Genomic DNA, 16,332 nt, shown 5'->3' with positions numbered 1-16,332 from the left:
AAATGAGACTGTTTCTTATAATTTGAATACGCCTCAGTCTCGGCGCTAGAATATGCTTATTGTGATGAAGGGAATTGTATTCGACCAGCGACATCCATTTAGTAGCAAATATCGATCGCAATGAGTCCGAATTGGTCTCATTGTCTAAAGCTACATGTCCGGAGGAATGAAAGATAGGAAGGCGATATGAATTTTCGGTAAGGTATGAATCTTCGTCAAAGTTGGTTCATATATGTAACGTACCTAGTGAGTTATTCTAGTCTTTGTTTCGAACTGAGGAAACTAATACCCCGGCGGAAGCAGGTGCAGGACACTGGAAAAGTCTCTCCTTCTTTCAATGGTTTCGGTCGCCTTTTGATCAACTAGTCTCTCCCCTTTCGGTTGGGTAAGAGGAATAGAAGGAAATGCTAAAAACAACCACCGTCCCGTGGATCCGAAATGAACCCTAGGTATTTACCGGGGAGAATGGGCTCATTTGTAGCTATTGTTTCACAAGCGAGTAATTAAGCTTCTGTCAAGACTCGGATTGAACTAGGCCCTTGTTCAGACAATTAACTCGTGGTTAGAAAGATATATATCTGAAACAATGTTACCATGGGAGACTCGCTGTACCCGCATGTAATCCGGGCGTGAGTTTGGCCGTGGAAGTTTTGGGTTGGGGTTTGGGTGGAATGGAACCGATGGCGAACTGGCAAATTTCTTCCGTGGATGGACTATCTGAAGTAGCAAAATCGAAGAAATCTTTATTAACCATCTGTGCTTCGCAAATATAGTCCCAAGGTTAATAATTATATAAGCTCAGTTTCAATATTGAGCTTGTGGAACTATAAAAGCCGTGTTGACTCCAACTTGTTTCGAAGTGTTGAATGTGTGGTTGCTCAGTGCGTCCAAGGCCTCAGAATTAAAAGCGCAAGAACTAGCAAAATTTACCACTTGTCTACATCGTTCCTGCGATTTTTATGGAAAGCACAGAACATATCTGATTTTCACTTATCAGTCTTTAAAATGGTCCATATTCATTCTTCCATTTTCCGCGCCCTCGCACTTGCAAACTGGGTTGTTGCCAACGCTATTCCAAGCCCCCCAAGCCTCGTGGTTAAGCGCGCGGACACGTGGGGAGGGAGTGTGTCACTTGGCCCTTCAAAATCGACAATTGTCAAAGCTGTGACGACCATAATTCCTGGACCGGCGCCACCAACTCAGAATGGCGTACTATTCTTGTGGCCTGGAATGTCAAATGGTACTGGCGATTTGATCCAAGCGACACTAGAATCCTGGCCATCAAACTCGTGGTGTGGAGCGGCTGCAGGGCAGTGGTATGCCTAATGACCCCGATGTCGAAAACTAATTCTAACACGGCGTTAGGTGCGTTCGAGCTTCAGTTTTTGGTTGGTTCGGCCAGCTGGATGGTAACCCTTCTCCAGTCAGCGGTTCCGACCAGGTTAGAATTGAATATGCACTCCAGTCTGATCAAAATACTTGGTTACAGTAAGGTTTTAGACTCAAATATCTCTGTATTCATGGCTATAAAAGGCTAATGTTATGGTGGACAATACAGGACCGTTACGAATGCTGTAACTGGCGCACTACTGTCCACATACTCCAGCGCTTCAGGCCCTTATATGAGGGGTTATGGTACCGGAACCGAATGTAATGATAACTGCTCCGGCACGATTGCTGCACAAAGTTACATCAATACAATCATCACCTTAGCGTCAGCCGATACAACATTTGGAGGAACGATCGCCGTCGCTGGTGGTGCTACTTATAGTGGTCTTACGAGTAGTGACGGTGGGAAAGTATGGTCGATTGCTTCGATCAGCATCCCCGCGATGTCAAAAGCTCCACAGACGACTTCGACGACTACATCTACGGTTACCACCACGACGTCCAAAGTCACTACAACTTCGACGAAGGCAACAACAAAAGCAGGCACTACTGCAGGCTCGGGTGGTTGTTCCGCTGCCCAATACGCTCAATGCGGAGGTTCCGGGTTTTCTGGTTGCACCGTTTGTGCTTCCCCATACGCTTGCAAGTACCAGAACGAATGGTATTCTCAATGCCTTTAAACTATAACTACAATCTTAGAAGAGTTAGAAGTAACTGACTCAGAATGTGTAACAATTCCTAGATGTTTAAGAGTTTCTAATATCTTTTCTTTCCTGTTAAGAACCATCGATGTAAATTACGTGTTTTTGAATGGTTGAGAGGCTTTGTGATATAATAAAGCTGCATCAGGGTTCCATACTGGTCGATCTTCTTAGCAAACATCCCCAGCCATGCTCTCTAGATTCGCTGGATTATAAACTATAGAAGGGATCCATTTGTCATAATTAGATATGGGATCAAGGTCTGCATAGTTGTGGTGTACCTCTAGACTCGTGCCCAGGTCTTTGGATTAACCCCGCCCTAATTTGCGATCGGCATCTTGGATCCCAAAGCAGGATTTACGATAAAGAAATTATCCAAGCCCTATAAATGAAGCCTAGTTTTTTCTTCTATAAAATTTCTTTCCGGTTAGGATTGGGATGTGATTCCGAACGCAATTCACAATTTTAGAATGGGCAATATTGTTGTTAACAAACCCGAGAACAATCTTGGGAGAGTTGTACGATATAGCCTTGGGAAAACGGGTCATTTCGAACGATCAGGTGCCTGAACAAACCGCCCCAACTGTTACCTGCCGCATATTCAAAGGATAAGAACTAAGATACATTTTACCAGGATACCACCTGTCGAAATATCGCGCTAGGTTCGCTATACCGCGCTTATGCTAGAGCTCATATTCCGAAATATAAAACATGAAAGTGAATTTCCTGCACATTAACATAAGTATTCGATCTAGCACCGACGAAGAACCTGCATAAGAAGTAAAAGCATGAATTGTCATTTTTCTCTTTTGTATAATCCTTGCTCTTTTGCTCCCATTGCTCTGTAGTGATCTTTTATTTAGGAGATTCAAAGCGATGGGTATTTCAAGCTACCGTCATTATTAACCTCCATTTTCGCACCAGACGTAACGAATAAAAGCAGATCGGCCGCGAAATTAGGACAGAGGTTATTGACATTCAAAAATATTTTATCCTTTCTCAGGTGAGACAAATGCGGTGCGGCAAAACTGGCTAGCAACAGTCTGAATCCATCGCGTCTGACAGTTTCTTTTGACTCTTCATCTGCCTCTTCTTTTTTGTTGAAGGGAAGTTTTCCCGTATTCGAATCGTATGTGTGGGTATATACCGCCAATATCGTTTGTGCGAGGTTTCGGAGCATTTCTCCAGTTTGGAGATTCCCATCACAGCTCTCGTAGCAGAGCTCCGTTGCGCGTTTCAGGGCCAGTGATTTCAGATCGATGCATCCTAATCTCTCCGCTAAGACGTACACCCTTGCGTGAAGATACAGCGAGTCGAGGTACAGCTCCTCATCGACAATGTAAGATTTAAGATAGCAGTACTGGACAAACATGTCGAAGGCGTTGGCGTCGTCAACTTCATCATTCAATGTGAGTACCTTCTCCTGGACTTCTTTCATGTTGGATGATATGAGTTTCTTAAAGTATTGTGAGACAGAACAAACAGCATCGAGGTGAATATTGAACTTCCTCTGTTCGTCGCCGACAATGACGGTGAGTGTATCTGAATCGAAGAGACTATTGGATCCATGGAGAATTTGACATTAGTATCATATCTTGTGGTCAAGAAGAGAGCTCTCGAAGCCGTACCGGCAAGTAAGCTCTGGGGCCGGAAAACGTACCGTGCGAATTCAAAGGCCTCTTTCTTGGCTTCGGTATATACACCATTCAGATTGCAGCTATGGGCCAGTCGGGGGCAAGAATATGTATTGTAGCGGCATTTCTCAGAAACGTGCATACAGGTATGGCAGTCGTTGCAAATATCGCAGTGGCAGTCGGCCTTGCATGAAGGGCAGAACTTAGGACACCTACCCAGATAGAGGAGATCGGTTATGTCCGGCCATATTACATATTCTAGATAAATTCTACTCACCCCTTATATCCTCTCACCATGATGTCGGCCTTGCAGTTTGGGCTTGGATTGTGAAGTGTGAGGACAACGATCAGCTTTGTGAACTTTAGGATGGAATTGAGATTGAACATGCCCTGCTGGAGTAGCTAGCAACTGGCTTCTTGTTTTTAGTTTGCAATTATGCACAGCTCAAGTACCCTCTAAATCAAGCAACCGCATGCATTCAGACCGACTGCTCTTGTCACCAGCGGCCCAACAGACCAAATGATATAGAGATTTGCTCAGCCAAGTGGTATTTGGCCGCATACGTATTAGCACATACAGCGAATCATACTTTACTGGCTGCCGATGGATAGAGCCTTGATGACGTCATTGCGTGGAATAGACTACTAGATATTCATGTTTATATGTATAGTTTGCTGGAAATTCTTTTTGGAACGGTAGAAATACAACTGTGCCACGAATAAGACCCCCGCTACAGAGCATCGTAGTTCTATAAGCCATAGAGGAGAGATTTCCAGGTAAAGATAATGGAGGCGGCTCGGCGTATTTCCTTGGAATCATGATCCAACGTAGATGGACTTTGTAATATAAATAGGGCTTTCCTGGGCCGTCGTCAAAACAAAATCTACTATATGCATCAGAGCAATAGACCCCATATCAACTTGATAAACTTATAATTACTTGATCTTAGTCTATACTCTATACTAAAGCAAAATGTCAATTGAGAACAGCCTTTATTTTTAGGTGCACATGCGCACTATTTCGCTAAGGCTCGTGCTGTCGGTGCAGACGCAGAGAAGTGCGACGTTCGTCTCGATACTACTCAAGTTAAGGTGTTAATACCTGTATATTCGATCTCGCTTGTGTGAAGCTAAGGCTTGCATGGTGGCTGCCCCACGCCCGAAAGCGGCCACGTCAGTAGAATCTGTAGCAGAATCTGATGGTTTGGGCTAGATTTTCCGGAAACATCAAAAACCGAGTTTCCTTCTATATAGCTGCTGTATCATTATGATATCGCAATCAGACATCAACAAACGTCCTTACTACAGCCCTGACAATGTCGAAATGAATTTAACCTTAGACATATAATCCGAATAATTTAAATTAAAAATAAAATAAAATTAAAAATAAAAGCGAAAAACTGGGCCTTCTTACTGCTATCTTCAGATGCGAAATGATCTAGCAGCTACCGTTGATGGCATTTCGAGGCTCCGCAACTCACCACCCATGCCACATATGCAGTTCTCTTGTTTTATTTTAATGTTATTACCCTTTTAGGAATGTGGCAGTAAGGTTCATTTGTCCTTTCAGGTTCCTACATTTGGCATCCCAATCTATCAGCACAATTCAAATCGCCATGCCATTACTACACAGGAAATCCACCGAGACACCCCTGAAGGGAACCAAAGGGTCTGAAGCGACTGATCTTGATTTTACACTAAAGGCGACACGCGGACAAGAACACCTAGATATCGACGGGAATATCCAGTTCGTTTATTGGGAGAATCCGCAATGTAGCATAAACGACAACGATTCGCCGACCGAAGTAATCCGTGATAAAAAACGTCGGTTTGCAGCCACCGACCCGCTTTCTAAGTTTGACGCGAGTGCACTGCGTGATGATCCTATTATTTAGTAAACATATGCTGACTTATTCTTGTTGTTAACTGTACAGTTTAAAGCTCTCAGAGAGAGGCACATTTTACCTCCTAGCTTTAACATCGACGGGATTGAGAATGCGATTGCCCTCTGCAAACGATATCATGCTTTGGATACCCCGGTTCCAATGCTTGTTCTCGTCCCCCTCAATTTACAATCATTCTTAAAGTTCGAAACGAATGATTTTCAACAACGGCTCCAAAAACCCCCGTCTTCGTATTCCTCTGGATGTCGGATCAAGCCAGCAAAGCTTTATCTCTGACCCCCGAGTGCCAGATGATCTCAAGCGAAAACTCGATCGCGAATCCAAGAAACAGCCAGGGTTGTTATACCAAGTGTATCAAAGGAAGGATGTTCTGGGAACAAAAAATTACCAAATGCCTCTCGGGAAAGTTGGGGAACCTAAATTTTGGCATGGCTGCCCGCAGGCGGCAATTTTACACGCCTTGCGAGCTATAATCCATCCTTCCTCTAAGGGCTGAATTCCGGACAAAATTCGCGACATATATATAGATTTGGCGAGCGCACGGACTCTCGAATCCCAAGATGAAGCTGTGGACAATGCTACTCTAGGTGTCCAATCGAATACCAGCAAAATTTCAGATGACTTTCCTAGTGAACACTCCAGAGAAAGGGGTAGTGGAAGAGGCGGCGGCGATGATGGCGACAATGGCCATCGTGGCGGAAACTCTGACGATCAACGAGAGGCGGATCGAGATAGTTCAGTTATCTCCGACCATCAGACTCTTGCATCCCCGATTGATGCCCAACAATCTCTAACGTCATACGGATCACAAGAAAGGACGAAAAGTTCGAAGCAATTATGGCGATATGGTCCACTATATACCTCAAATGATGCGGTTTCGCTGTTTTCCACTGACTTTCATTAAGGAAGATGTTCCTTCCGATCACCTCACGGCCGGCTGACTCCCGAACTCAGCAATAATACTACTTTCCTATGCCTTTTTCCCCCGATATTTCCTCAACCAAGCTATTTAAGAAAAGGCATCACGTATTCGGCTAGATTATATCAACAAAGACACACAATTAACAGGCGGCTTTGAGTAATGTACTTGAGACTGTTCGTGATTTGGTTAACATCGGAGTTGATCAGATATCCATCTTAGGATGTTCCATCGCTACTAAGAGCGAATGTCACTGGGAATACTTTTTTTTAGCTACACCATATGGCATCCATTTTGTTGGAAGGATTGTTTATTTCTGCGTGCTGGAAAATTGTTTTATAGTTTGGTCCCTTAGTTCGGATAGACACATCTAAGATTAATATGTTAATATGACGAAAAACACATCCGAAATGTTGGAATTTGAATTTAGATTTGGAAATTGATTCGATTTCCCGATCGATGGTCTTTTGCTTCCAATTAAGGCTACCCTGAGCAGAGCTAAAGAAAAGTAAGATCTAATCAAGGACAAGGAGCAATCTTCATTTCCTTGAACCAAATATAAATATTATGTTTCCTTCGTAGTCTGAGTATTACAAATATTTGCCAATATTTATCATTCCTGTAACAAAGCAATCGCAGCATAATGAACTCCAAGCAGAAATTTAGGCAGCCGGAGGAGCCCTCAGAATAACCATAGGAAATATCTAGGCGATACTGTGGTTGGAAGAAAAATTATATAATGCAATATAAACCGCAGACCCAGAATAAGAAAGTATCCAGATTCAGACCTCGAAACTCGCAAACTAAGATTATAGTTATTATTTTAATAAGTATGATATAAGGCCTATTTAAACCCTTACTTTATATAAACTTTTTAATCTACTAAAAACTAAGTAATAATTTAAGTATTAATCTGTATTTATATTAGTACACTACTCTCGCCTTGTGACATTTGTGTATTACCTTGATACCCCGACTAGTCTCTATACGATTTCTTACAATTCCATAGTACTAGGCGGGAGTAGAAACCAGTCATTTGCAGGTCATCGGACGATGTTATTGAAACTAGACCACATGTTAGATAGCACGATGATACCTACTGCAGAACTAAATAACGAAGTATAATAGTCTATTGTGTAAAATAAAGTTGTCGTATATTAATCATAGCACTTTGGCCGATCGAACCTCTCTGTTAAGATCTTAATTGTACTAATTTATTTAATTTATATTGTTTAAAAAGGTATGTGATTTTAGTTAGTGTAGTTACGGCTGAGGGTGGCATGTATATGCGTAGTATATGTATATTTATATTATATGTTTAAAAATATAGATTCAAAATATTAGTTTTGTCAGGTGTATGTGTACTAATTCACTATTTGTTTAAAATTGAATAATTAATAGATGTACATTTTAATATTGGAAAGTCATATTTACAGAGTAATTATAAGATTGTAGGATTCGCGGATTTGTTAGTGCTATAGCCGATTTCGGCTCACTGACTAGAATTCATACTCGTTCATATATGAATAAACATTACAGAAATTGTAATCAGCTAAGCTACGTAGCGGCGTTGCTCCTCCCTTGTCACATTCTCAAGTCGGACGAGCGGAGGCTGCCTTGGGATTGTGTTTAGGCTTTTAAGGTGCGTAATATATCATGTAAACCTTGGATCGAGGTTATGTCTGGGAAATTTTGCCCTAGATAATTTAATATATCTTCATAGGCTGCAAACGATATTGAGGACGAAGCTTTCGGACAAACTTATGCCGAAATATAAACTTTACATCTTCTTTTAAAATCCTTGGCTTTATCCAGTATTAGTTAAGGTTAAAATAATTCGGCTCCGGGAGTTTAGCCACAGCGGTCCGGAGCAACCAGCATTTAAATGCCGCTAGTCGGCCCCATAGGATCCGCATAAATGAAAGCTAGGATGTAAAAATCACGGAAAATACTCGAGTCTATGAAAAAAATAAAATATTTTCAATATGAATCAAGCCTGCAAGGTGTCGTTATGGTACAGAAGCACATGTTTCTATAAGAAGCATGGAGGAGCGTAGTAGCATATCAAAAACGCCAATAGTTGGTTTCGGGCTTCGATGACAACGGATTATGCCCGTAGCAATAATCGATACGTTCGCATTCATATTCTATATCATATCCGGATATTTTAAGATACAGGAAATACAGCAAGATGCGGATTACAAGCTTCTTTTCTTTTGTGGTGCTGTTCGCAACCTCTCTTGCGCAACTCAGTAGTAATCTTACCTTGATCACTGAAGACTTTGGCGAAAACCCGACCAATGTTCCGTTCTACCTTTATGTCCCAAAAACAATACAAAAGCATCCAGCTATCATACTTGGGGTACATTGGTGTACAGGTATGTAGCTGAACATGGTCAAAATGATTAAGAATGTCTCCTGATTTGCTTTGATTGTGCGAAGGAACTGGCCCTGTTTTCTTCGAAAACACCGAGTATGCAAAATACGCTGACCAATTTGGATATATTGTCATCTATCCATCTGCTCCCGAGAGTCAAAATGTTGGGATGTAAGAAGGGCCTCAAATTCGACGATATATGTAACAACACTTATTTACTTGATCGATTGATATAGGTCGCTAGTAACGCAACATTGACGCACAACGGCGGCAGCGATTCTCTAGCTGTTGTGAACATGGTCAAGTGGACTATGAAAAAATACCACGCTGACCCCAATCGAATTTTCGTTACTGGATTATCTTCAGGAGGCATGATGACACAGGTTTTGGTGGCAACTTATCCTGACCTTTTTAGAGCAGGAAGTTCCTATTGTGGTGTACCGTACGGTAAGTACGATCTCGTTCTGACAGATGGTTTATAAGGGTACACCTTATACTTACTGGGATGTGTAGGCTGCTTTAGGGGACCCACCGAATGGAACAATGTCTGCTCTGAGGGCCGTCTGATAAAAACACCCGAAGAATGGTAAGTTAATGAATTGCCGTGTCGGCTCGATTGCAATTATAGTCACACTAAATTTTTGATTCCTGCAGGGGAAATGATGTTCGCAACGCATATCCTGGATATAGAGGTCCGCGCCCAAAGCTCCAGATTTGGCATGGAAGCGAGGATGTTGGTTTGGCATATCAAAACTTCCATGAGTCGAACAAAATGTGGTCAAACATTTTTCATATCGAATTCACGAAGAATAATACCAACACACCATTCGCCAATTACACGCAAATGGTTTTCGGTGATGGGACTAAGTATGTTGCTTACTCCGCAGCGGGCGTTGGCCATGACATCAAGATCACAGCTCTCGATGTGCTTGCATGGTTTGGTATCTACAAGCCTCAGCCCACGACGACTACAACGACAACAAAGACAGCTGTCCCAACTCCTACTGCCCAGCCGTGGGGCCAATGCGGTGGCATTACCTACAAGGTAACTTTTCTGGTGATGCCGAAAATTTAAAGATTGAAGCTGAGCAAAAGATACAGGGACCAATCACGTGTGGCAAAGGCTTTCAGTGTAAGAAGTGGACGAACTATTTCTCCCAGGTAAGTCAGCGTCCTCTAATCAGCTCAAAGGGTTTCTTAAATCAAAGCTGACAACTTTTGACTTGATTAGTGCATTCCAAGATATTAATAGATGCTTCGGCTGCATCTAGATGGGCGTATTGAGGCAAAAGTTTGACACGTTGTATGTACAATCTCTTCGTTCGCTGTAGAAAATCTACGAAATATGGGCTGTTGGAATAGAAGACACGACAGGAATATCCCTCACAACTGATCGTAACCAATATTTTCGACTCTTTTTTGACGCAAAGGGAGTTTGTTAGATTTAAAGTTCGCTTAAATTTACCGACGGAGGTCGCGTCGATCGGGACACCCATTTGCATCAATCCCGTATAAATGAGTTGAGGTTACAATAACCAAATGACTGGATGAGAGATACGAAAATCGAATACAGAAATAATGTTACGAAGGGAATTAAACTAGGAATCAGACATGGATTCCAACAATTAATAAGAAGTAAGAGCTTTGACAAGGAGCGAGGGGATAAATATGTGCATGGAGGCTGCTTCTTGACTTGGGTACATACTTTTCTATAGATGTTGATCGCTTCGCATCAGTTCTTAACAAAATCATAGAAGACGTCTTAGCTCATCCATTAGAATTTACTTATAAACTTATACGGTTTTGCAGATGTTTGTTAGCTTAGAAGCTCTCAATTTACATATCTTACAAACGTCACAATCCTTAGCGTTGTATTCTAACAATACGGTGCTGTGCCAGTGCTTAAAACGAATAATTAGCACAAGCACAAATACACCCATACACCACCACAATAGAAATCATTATTTAATATCTCTATTATGATTTCTCTTCTTATTGGGATGTTAAAGTAAAGATATTAGTCCTTTCGAGGTGCTTAGCATACAAATTTTGATTCCAATGATTTATTTGAAATCCCTAGCATGTTGAGCCCGGGCATTCAAGTTGAGAAGATATCCCAGATGTGTCGACACAAAACCTTGTCCCTTTCGTCTCATTTTGATCACCTGAGTTAGGAAAGGTATCGGACTACGTGAATACACTGGCGGGAATATTTTGAGATAACTCCGACTAATTCCTCTCCACGCAGCCTGAGGTACCCATCCGTCATTTCCTCTTTCGATAGGCTCTTGTAGATAGCCATAGAATGTACCGAGAAACTCGCAAAGCTCCTTATAATAGTGCATATCTTCATAGCATAGTTGGCCGGCAAAGATATTTAGAGAGATCCGTATTGTAGAGAGTATATATACCTCGTCTAGTGCTTTTCGGATACCTGTGATAGGGCAAACATCTAGATGTTCAAAGGTCTGCATATTCCTAGAGACTCGTGGTGCATAACAGTGAAGACGCGAGACGGAGGATTTTCTAAAATTATTCATCAATACATTCGCTTCCCACGGGTTGACGAAGATAATCTCTGGTCTTCTTTTCAGAAAGAATAGCCATCTGATTGATCGTAGATAGTCGTCCATATCTTTATTATCTATTCGTTCGACAGTCTCTGCGAAATCTCTCGTAACTAGGAAGTTTAAAGGCTATGAACTAGCCTCTAGAAAATAACGACTCGAGGTATTGCGGAAGATTTGGGAAACGTGTTCGAAAGCGGTGGAATTTAAGTTAAAATTCGCTTTATTAACAAGGGAAATCACATCAGGATGAAGGCAATATAGCTTAGGCTTCACACTCTCGGGCCGTTCAACATGTATTTCTTTTTTCATCTCGTAATCCACCTCCCTTTCTTGTTCTTCTTGGATTCCAACTGTGCACGTGCGAGAAACAGTTATACCAAACTGGTTCAAACGGTTATTGATAACCTTTGAATCACGACAAGATCCAGTATTCTGTATAAATTGCCCATCAGGACCATGGACCTCATACATTTCAATCAGTGGGCGACTGTCCACCTTCGTAATTGTATTCTTTAGCTTAGTTAGATGTCTTGTCATACGGAAATTATCATAGCCATCCTTCCTCCTCAAGTATCTGAAACCTTGGCCTGCCCATATAGAGAAGCCATGTTGTATCTGTCGGCAACTCTCAAGCACGGTCTATAACAAAATATCGGATAGATTGACGGACTCAGTCTGTGCTTTCCCTGTCTTGTGCTGGATTTGAGCATAGACATCTGGGGGAGCAAAAAAGGTAAGAGAATGGCCTTTTCCTAGTTTTCGCATTCTCATACAACCTGTAACATAATTAACTTATCGGTCCTCGTGCTTCCAGTTAAGATTGCGGTTCATGCGAATATTTGGTATACCTTGAACAAACTTATCTTTGGCTAGGTTAGGTCCGAGTGTTACGGCAGCTCTTGACCCGATCGGTAATTTTAAGTCCGTACCTCTAGACGTGCAATTTGAAGATGAGCAAAAAATCATAACTTTTCTTCGCGCCGGAGGCTTACCGGGTGTGTGCTTCATCAAGGTAGACTAGAACGCGATCAAGCTGCTGAGATAAGGCGGAAGACAAGAATGATTCCAACCTTCCATCCCTTCTCATTACCAAGAGTTTATCACTCGGCCCAAAGAAGACTGCACCTAATACATTGGGTGCTTTATCAAGACCCAGCCATGTCCTTGCCACCTGTTTATTGGTTAATCCCAAGATTTGGGCGCTGATATCGAGTAGGACTTGAATCTTTGGGACCTGTTTGACTATCAGCTCCAATATCCCAGTTGTATTAAGTTTGTTATCAAAGCTTTGGGCTTTAATAGCAGTATTATTCTCTTGGCGTAGGATGTTTGTAAGTACTAAAGAGTTAGTGTGTGCCTGCTGCGGTAGATCTAGTTGTTTTATACTGGTAGGTAATAGATATCGGTCGTTATTGGTGCTACTGAAACTAGTTGTGTTATGTGACTTTCGCTCAGCTAAGTCCCAAGTATTAGCTGATAGCTTGTGAGGAAATACCTTCGATTCTTTTGGGAATACAAGTTTAGAGAGAAAAAAATCTATTACATTCTTATTGGATTTAAAATAAGGAAATATTTCTTTTGTGATCTGATCTCGGTTGAGAAGATTGAGGCCTCGCAGTTGAGTTAGACTCGCGGGAATATCCGAATGTCGTTTCGTCCAGTGTTCGTAAGTTGAACTGGGATCATCTGTTTTTAGTAGAATGTTGAAATAGCTCTGTAAGTCGGAATCTTTGAGGTCGCCGTAGCAGTAAGTAAGGCAAGTAAGAACTAGGACAACTTCCGTCAATTCTGTAGAGCTTATCTCGAAACGAAAAGAGGAGTATCCCGTGAGCAACAAGGCCCCGAAGGACAAGAAGTTGCGTTTTTAGATGAGTGCATGCTTCAAACAATAGACTCTCCTCTTCCAACTCAATATTTCGAATAGAGATAAACTTAAAAGCAAGTTCTTTCGTTTTTTGATTAAGGAGTTTTAGTTTGGGCGATATGCTAGGAATTTTGTTATTGTTGTTCAGACAAATATCCCCGCCATTTCACGAAGCCAATATTCTCCCTTTGATTTGTCGATTATTCAGATATACGGAAACTTGGGTGCTTTAGCAGGAACAGCTTCTATTGCCATCGGGTCTTGTGCCACCCAATCTATCGCGTTTTATTGTAGGAGATCCAAAACTTCTTGAACAATAGTCCATCTATCCCGGCCCCCTTCCAGTGTCTCCTGCTGACCCATTGTATATATGAGTTGGTACCGAATATGTAGGACTTCATCGCTCTCGTCCAGAACATCCCTGGTATTTTTGTCCAACCATTCTGTAGATTTGATCTATTCAGACGTGCGCATGCCACCCTCGGTGAAGTTGGTGTTGACGAAGCATTTGATAAATCATGGATGGACGACCTTATCCAACCTTATCCAGATGGCAGGACGACCGACTCAGGGGTTAGATATCAATAGAGTAGGGACTGTGGCCTTATTGATTTTTGCGGCACAAAATAATCCTACACTCAACCCTATGAAAGTGGACCAGATGGCCCTTCTTCTGTTCGAAGGGATCAAATTGCCAACCCGAGATCTTTCTGAGGGCAACGACGAAGCCGAGAAAGCCTTTGACTTCCAACTGAAAACCATGTTCACTGTATATAACATATATAAAATGTTTTCTATGCGTAAGAAAACACCTTTTATCTATAACAATAAAAACTGCTTTGATTATCACAATGGTGCCGAAGTTATTCGATTTCTCTGAGCCTCAATTCCTCAACCCTCAGGTTCTCCACTCTCCGCTAAATATATCGATATCGCATTCCGAATTTCCGAAGCGAAAAATTAAACCCGAAAAGTTGAAGTTTGAAGCAAGATTCCAAGCAAAAGAATGGTGCACTTCCCCCCATTTTAATACTTACATGTAGATACGGTGCGCCACAATATTTTAGGCAATATTCCCCTCTGCCAGAATAACTGCACCTCACGGCCTCGTATTTAACCGTCGTCTAATTTTTTGAGGCAACGTAACATCATTTAGTGGTGACGTCATGAATAGAATCCATGTTTCTCAGAAAGATATCACCATGACGTAGTCTTGATGTCCACTATGACGGCATTGATTAGACGATGCTAGTTCTTTTCCCTGTTATTAACTGACAAACTTCGGATTCTCGCTCGATCGATCGATTTTCAATATTTCTATCGAAGTCTTTGTTTGCTACTGATATAACTGTTTCTTCAGCTCGACTAAATCCAACCCGCAGTAATACTCTCTGCCCAGGCCATACTTCCCCGGCCATTCGCTGGATAAGCCAACAAAAGCTTGCCTAAAGCTGGCCCAGAATTTCCATCCGTACTACAAGATGGTCGGCCATGCGGATTTTGTGCCTCTCGTCCACCCCACAACGAAGCGGCCCTTATCACAAGAGGCCACCGGGAAAGGGGGCTCTCTCATTTGGTTACCCACCCAATTAACCAGCGTAAGCAAAAAGCTTATTCTATAATCCACTTAGGGTAAGGACTTCCTAACATATACAATTAGTTAATTCGTGACCAACTCCCGATATCCTCATGGCTTGCCCTAGGTGCCGTCCTCGAAGCAATTCTTTTTAACATCATTGGTTGGAAAGCATTTCTGCCACCAGCGTTGCTGCTATTCTATCAAATCTCCGACACCATACTAGTGCTATCCGGTCTTAAGCGTAACGTCTTGATGGACGGAGTACTCTTGAACAAGTATTCGGCTCAGTTCCCAGATTCTCAGGGCCATTTTGGATCCACACCTGCCAATGATAATGTCGTTTGCTTTATAATTGGCTCCCGAGCCAATCAGTGAGTCGGCTCTTTTCATCTACTTCGGCAGTTTCAATGAATTTGTGTAGGCTCGACTAACGGCCTCCAGCCCGATGGGTATGTTTGGGCCAGGTGTCAAGACCATCGCCGATTACTTCGAGGGTATGACAACATATCTAGACAACCATGCCGAGGAATTTGGTTACCTCGGTGCAAACAGGTGGCTCGCCTCGGATAGGCCGGCCAAAAACGAGATCATGGCGACTATGTACTTCCGCAACTACGAGGGTCTTCACAAGTTCGCCCATGACGACATGCACCGACAAGGCTGGAACTGGTGGAACAAGAATCTCAAAAATCACCCTCATATCGGTATCTGGCACGAAGTATACGTGGCGCCGAAAGGCAATTGGGAGAGTATATACATCAACTCCGCCCCTACTGGGTTAGGTATCAAAATCTTTCATTCTCTAGGCCACCCGTCTTCTTTTACTCCTAAATAAATACGTTTCTGACGTCAACACTGATTGAATTTGAATGTTATCTAGCCGCTACCACGCTCCGCATTGAATCATATGAGAAGGCAGATAGCACGATATCCAAAGAGCCAATGTTCGTCAGTCCTATTGTTGACGCACGGGCGGGATTGCTGAAGACAAGTGCTGGGCGAATGTCACGCTCACAGGGCACGGAACATGACAAATACAACAACGATCCTTATCAGAATTATGGCAAGGTAGGATACTAGGAACATGTACTTGCGGTGAGAAGAACGAAATTTGGGGCAAGGTTTCGATGAGTCACTTCTCGGCATTACCACTGTACAGACGTGAAACTTGTTAGTAAAACAGCTGATCCTCAAATAATCTACTTTAAGAATACTATATGACAGAGAATGTGCGTTTGATTTCTCAGCGGATCGATCCTACTAATTGGATTTAGAAACAAATCTACAGCGTCACTAACTACTTATGATAACAATCCCAGCCAACTAAATGGATACACTTGGCCGGACCTTGTTATACAACCACACGAGCCCGCTGCCTAACCAGGGATTTTGATT

General features: G+C 42.3%; 7 protein-coding genes across 7 annotated transcripts; 5 read left to right on the top strand and 2 right to left on the bottom strand.

Annotated features, from left to right (window-relative positions):
* Nucleotides 1-1,005: 1,005 nt before the first annotated feature.
* On the top strand, nt 1,006-2,069 carry DFL_009346 (uncharacterized protein; the record flags this gene model as incomplete). The annotated part of the gene is made up of 3 exons (XM_067639215.1): nt 1,006-1,316; nt 1,366-1,488; nt 1,559-2,069. 3 exons carry the CDS (start codon nt 1,006-1,008, stop codon nt 2,067-2,069), a joined length of 945 nt encoding a protein of 314 aa, XP_067487026.1.
* Nucleotides 2,070-2,958: 889 nt separating this feature from the next.
* DFL_009345 (uncharacterized protein) lies at nt 2,959-4,111 on the bottom strand (the record flags this gene model as incomplete). The annotated part of the gene is made up of 3 exons (XM_067639214.1): nt 2,959-3,646; nt 3,751-3,936; nt 4,002-4,111. 3 exons carry the CDS (start codon nt 4,109-4,111, stop codon nt 2,959-2,961), a joined length of 984 nt encoding a protein of 327 aa, XP_067487025.1.
* A 1,229-nt stretch (nt 4,112-5,340) lies between these two features.
* Nucleotides 5,341-5,904, top strand: DFL_009344 (uncharacterized protein; the record flags this gene model as incomplete). Its single annotated transcript, XM_067639213.1, has 2 exons — nt 5,341-5,586; nt 5,659-5,904. 2 exons carry the CDS (start codon nt 5,341-5,343, stop codon nt 5,902-5,904), a joined length of 492 nt encoding a protein of 163 aa, XP_067487024.1.
* Nucleotides 5,905-8,738: 2,834 nt separating this feature from the next.
* Nucleotides 8,739-9,182, top strand: DFL_009343 (uncharacterized protein; the record flags this gene model as incomplete). Its single annotated transcript, XM_067639212.1, has 3 exons — nt 8,739-8,925; nt 8,990-9,095; nt 9,161-9,182. 3 exons carry the CDS (start codon nt 8,739-8,741, stop codon nt 9,180-9,182), a joined length of 315 nt encoding a protein of 104 aa, XP_067487023.1.
* A 38-nt stretch (nt 9,183-9,220) lies between these two features.
* Nucleotides 9,221-10,173, top strand: DFL_009342 (uncharacterized protein; the record flags this gene model as incomplete). The annotated part of the gene is made up of 5 exons (XM_067639211.1): nt 9,221-9,371; nt 9,438-9,510; nt 9,579-9,969; nt 10,026-10,085; nt 10,156-10,173. 5 exons carry the CDS (start codon nt 9,221-9,223, stop codon nt 10,171-10,173), a joined length of 693 nt encoding a protein of 230 aa, XP_067487022.1.
* A 1,960-nt stretch (nt 10,174-12,133) lies between these two features.
* On the bottom strand, nt 12,134-12,581 carry DFL_009341 (uncharacterized protein; the record flags this gene model as incomplete). The annotated part of the gene is made up of 3 exons (XM_067639210.1): nt 12,134-12,270; nt 12,343-12,425; nt 12,487-12,581. 3 exons carry the CDS (start codon nt 12,579-12,581, stop codon nt 12,134-12,136), a joined length of 315 nt encoding a protein of 104 aa, XP_067487021.1.
* Nucleotides 12,582-14,839: 2,258 nt separating this feature from the next.
* On the top strand, nt 14,840-16,009 carry DFL_009340 (uncharacterized protein; the record flags this gene model as incomplete). Its single annotated transcript, XM_067639209.1, has 5 exons — nt 14,840-14,956; nt 15,019-15,308; nt 15,379-15,719; nt 15,818-15,881; nt 15,955-16,009. The coding sequence occupies 5 exons, from the start codon at nt 14,840-14,842 to the stop codon at nt 16,007-16,009; spliced, it is 867 nt and encodes a 288-aa protein (XP_067487020.1).
* Nucleotides 16,010-16,332: the final 323 nt, after the last annotated feature.

This window comes from Arthrobotrys flagrans (assembly GCF_004000055.1).
Source record: "Arthrobotrys flagrans strain CBS H-5679 chromosome Unknown unitig_1, whole genome shotgun sequence".
In the NCBI taxonomy this organism is placed as follows: Eukaryota; Fungi; Ascomycota; class Orbiliomycetes; order Orbiliales; family Orbiliaceae; genus Arthrobotrys; species Arthrobotrys flagrans.
Note: the sequence above shows the minus strand (reverse complement) of the source record. Positions and strands in the feature narration are given on the sequence as shown.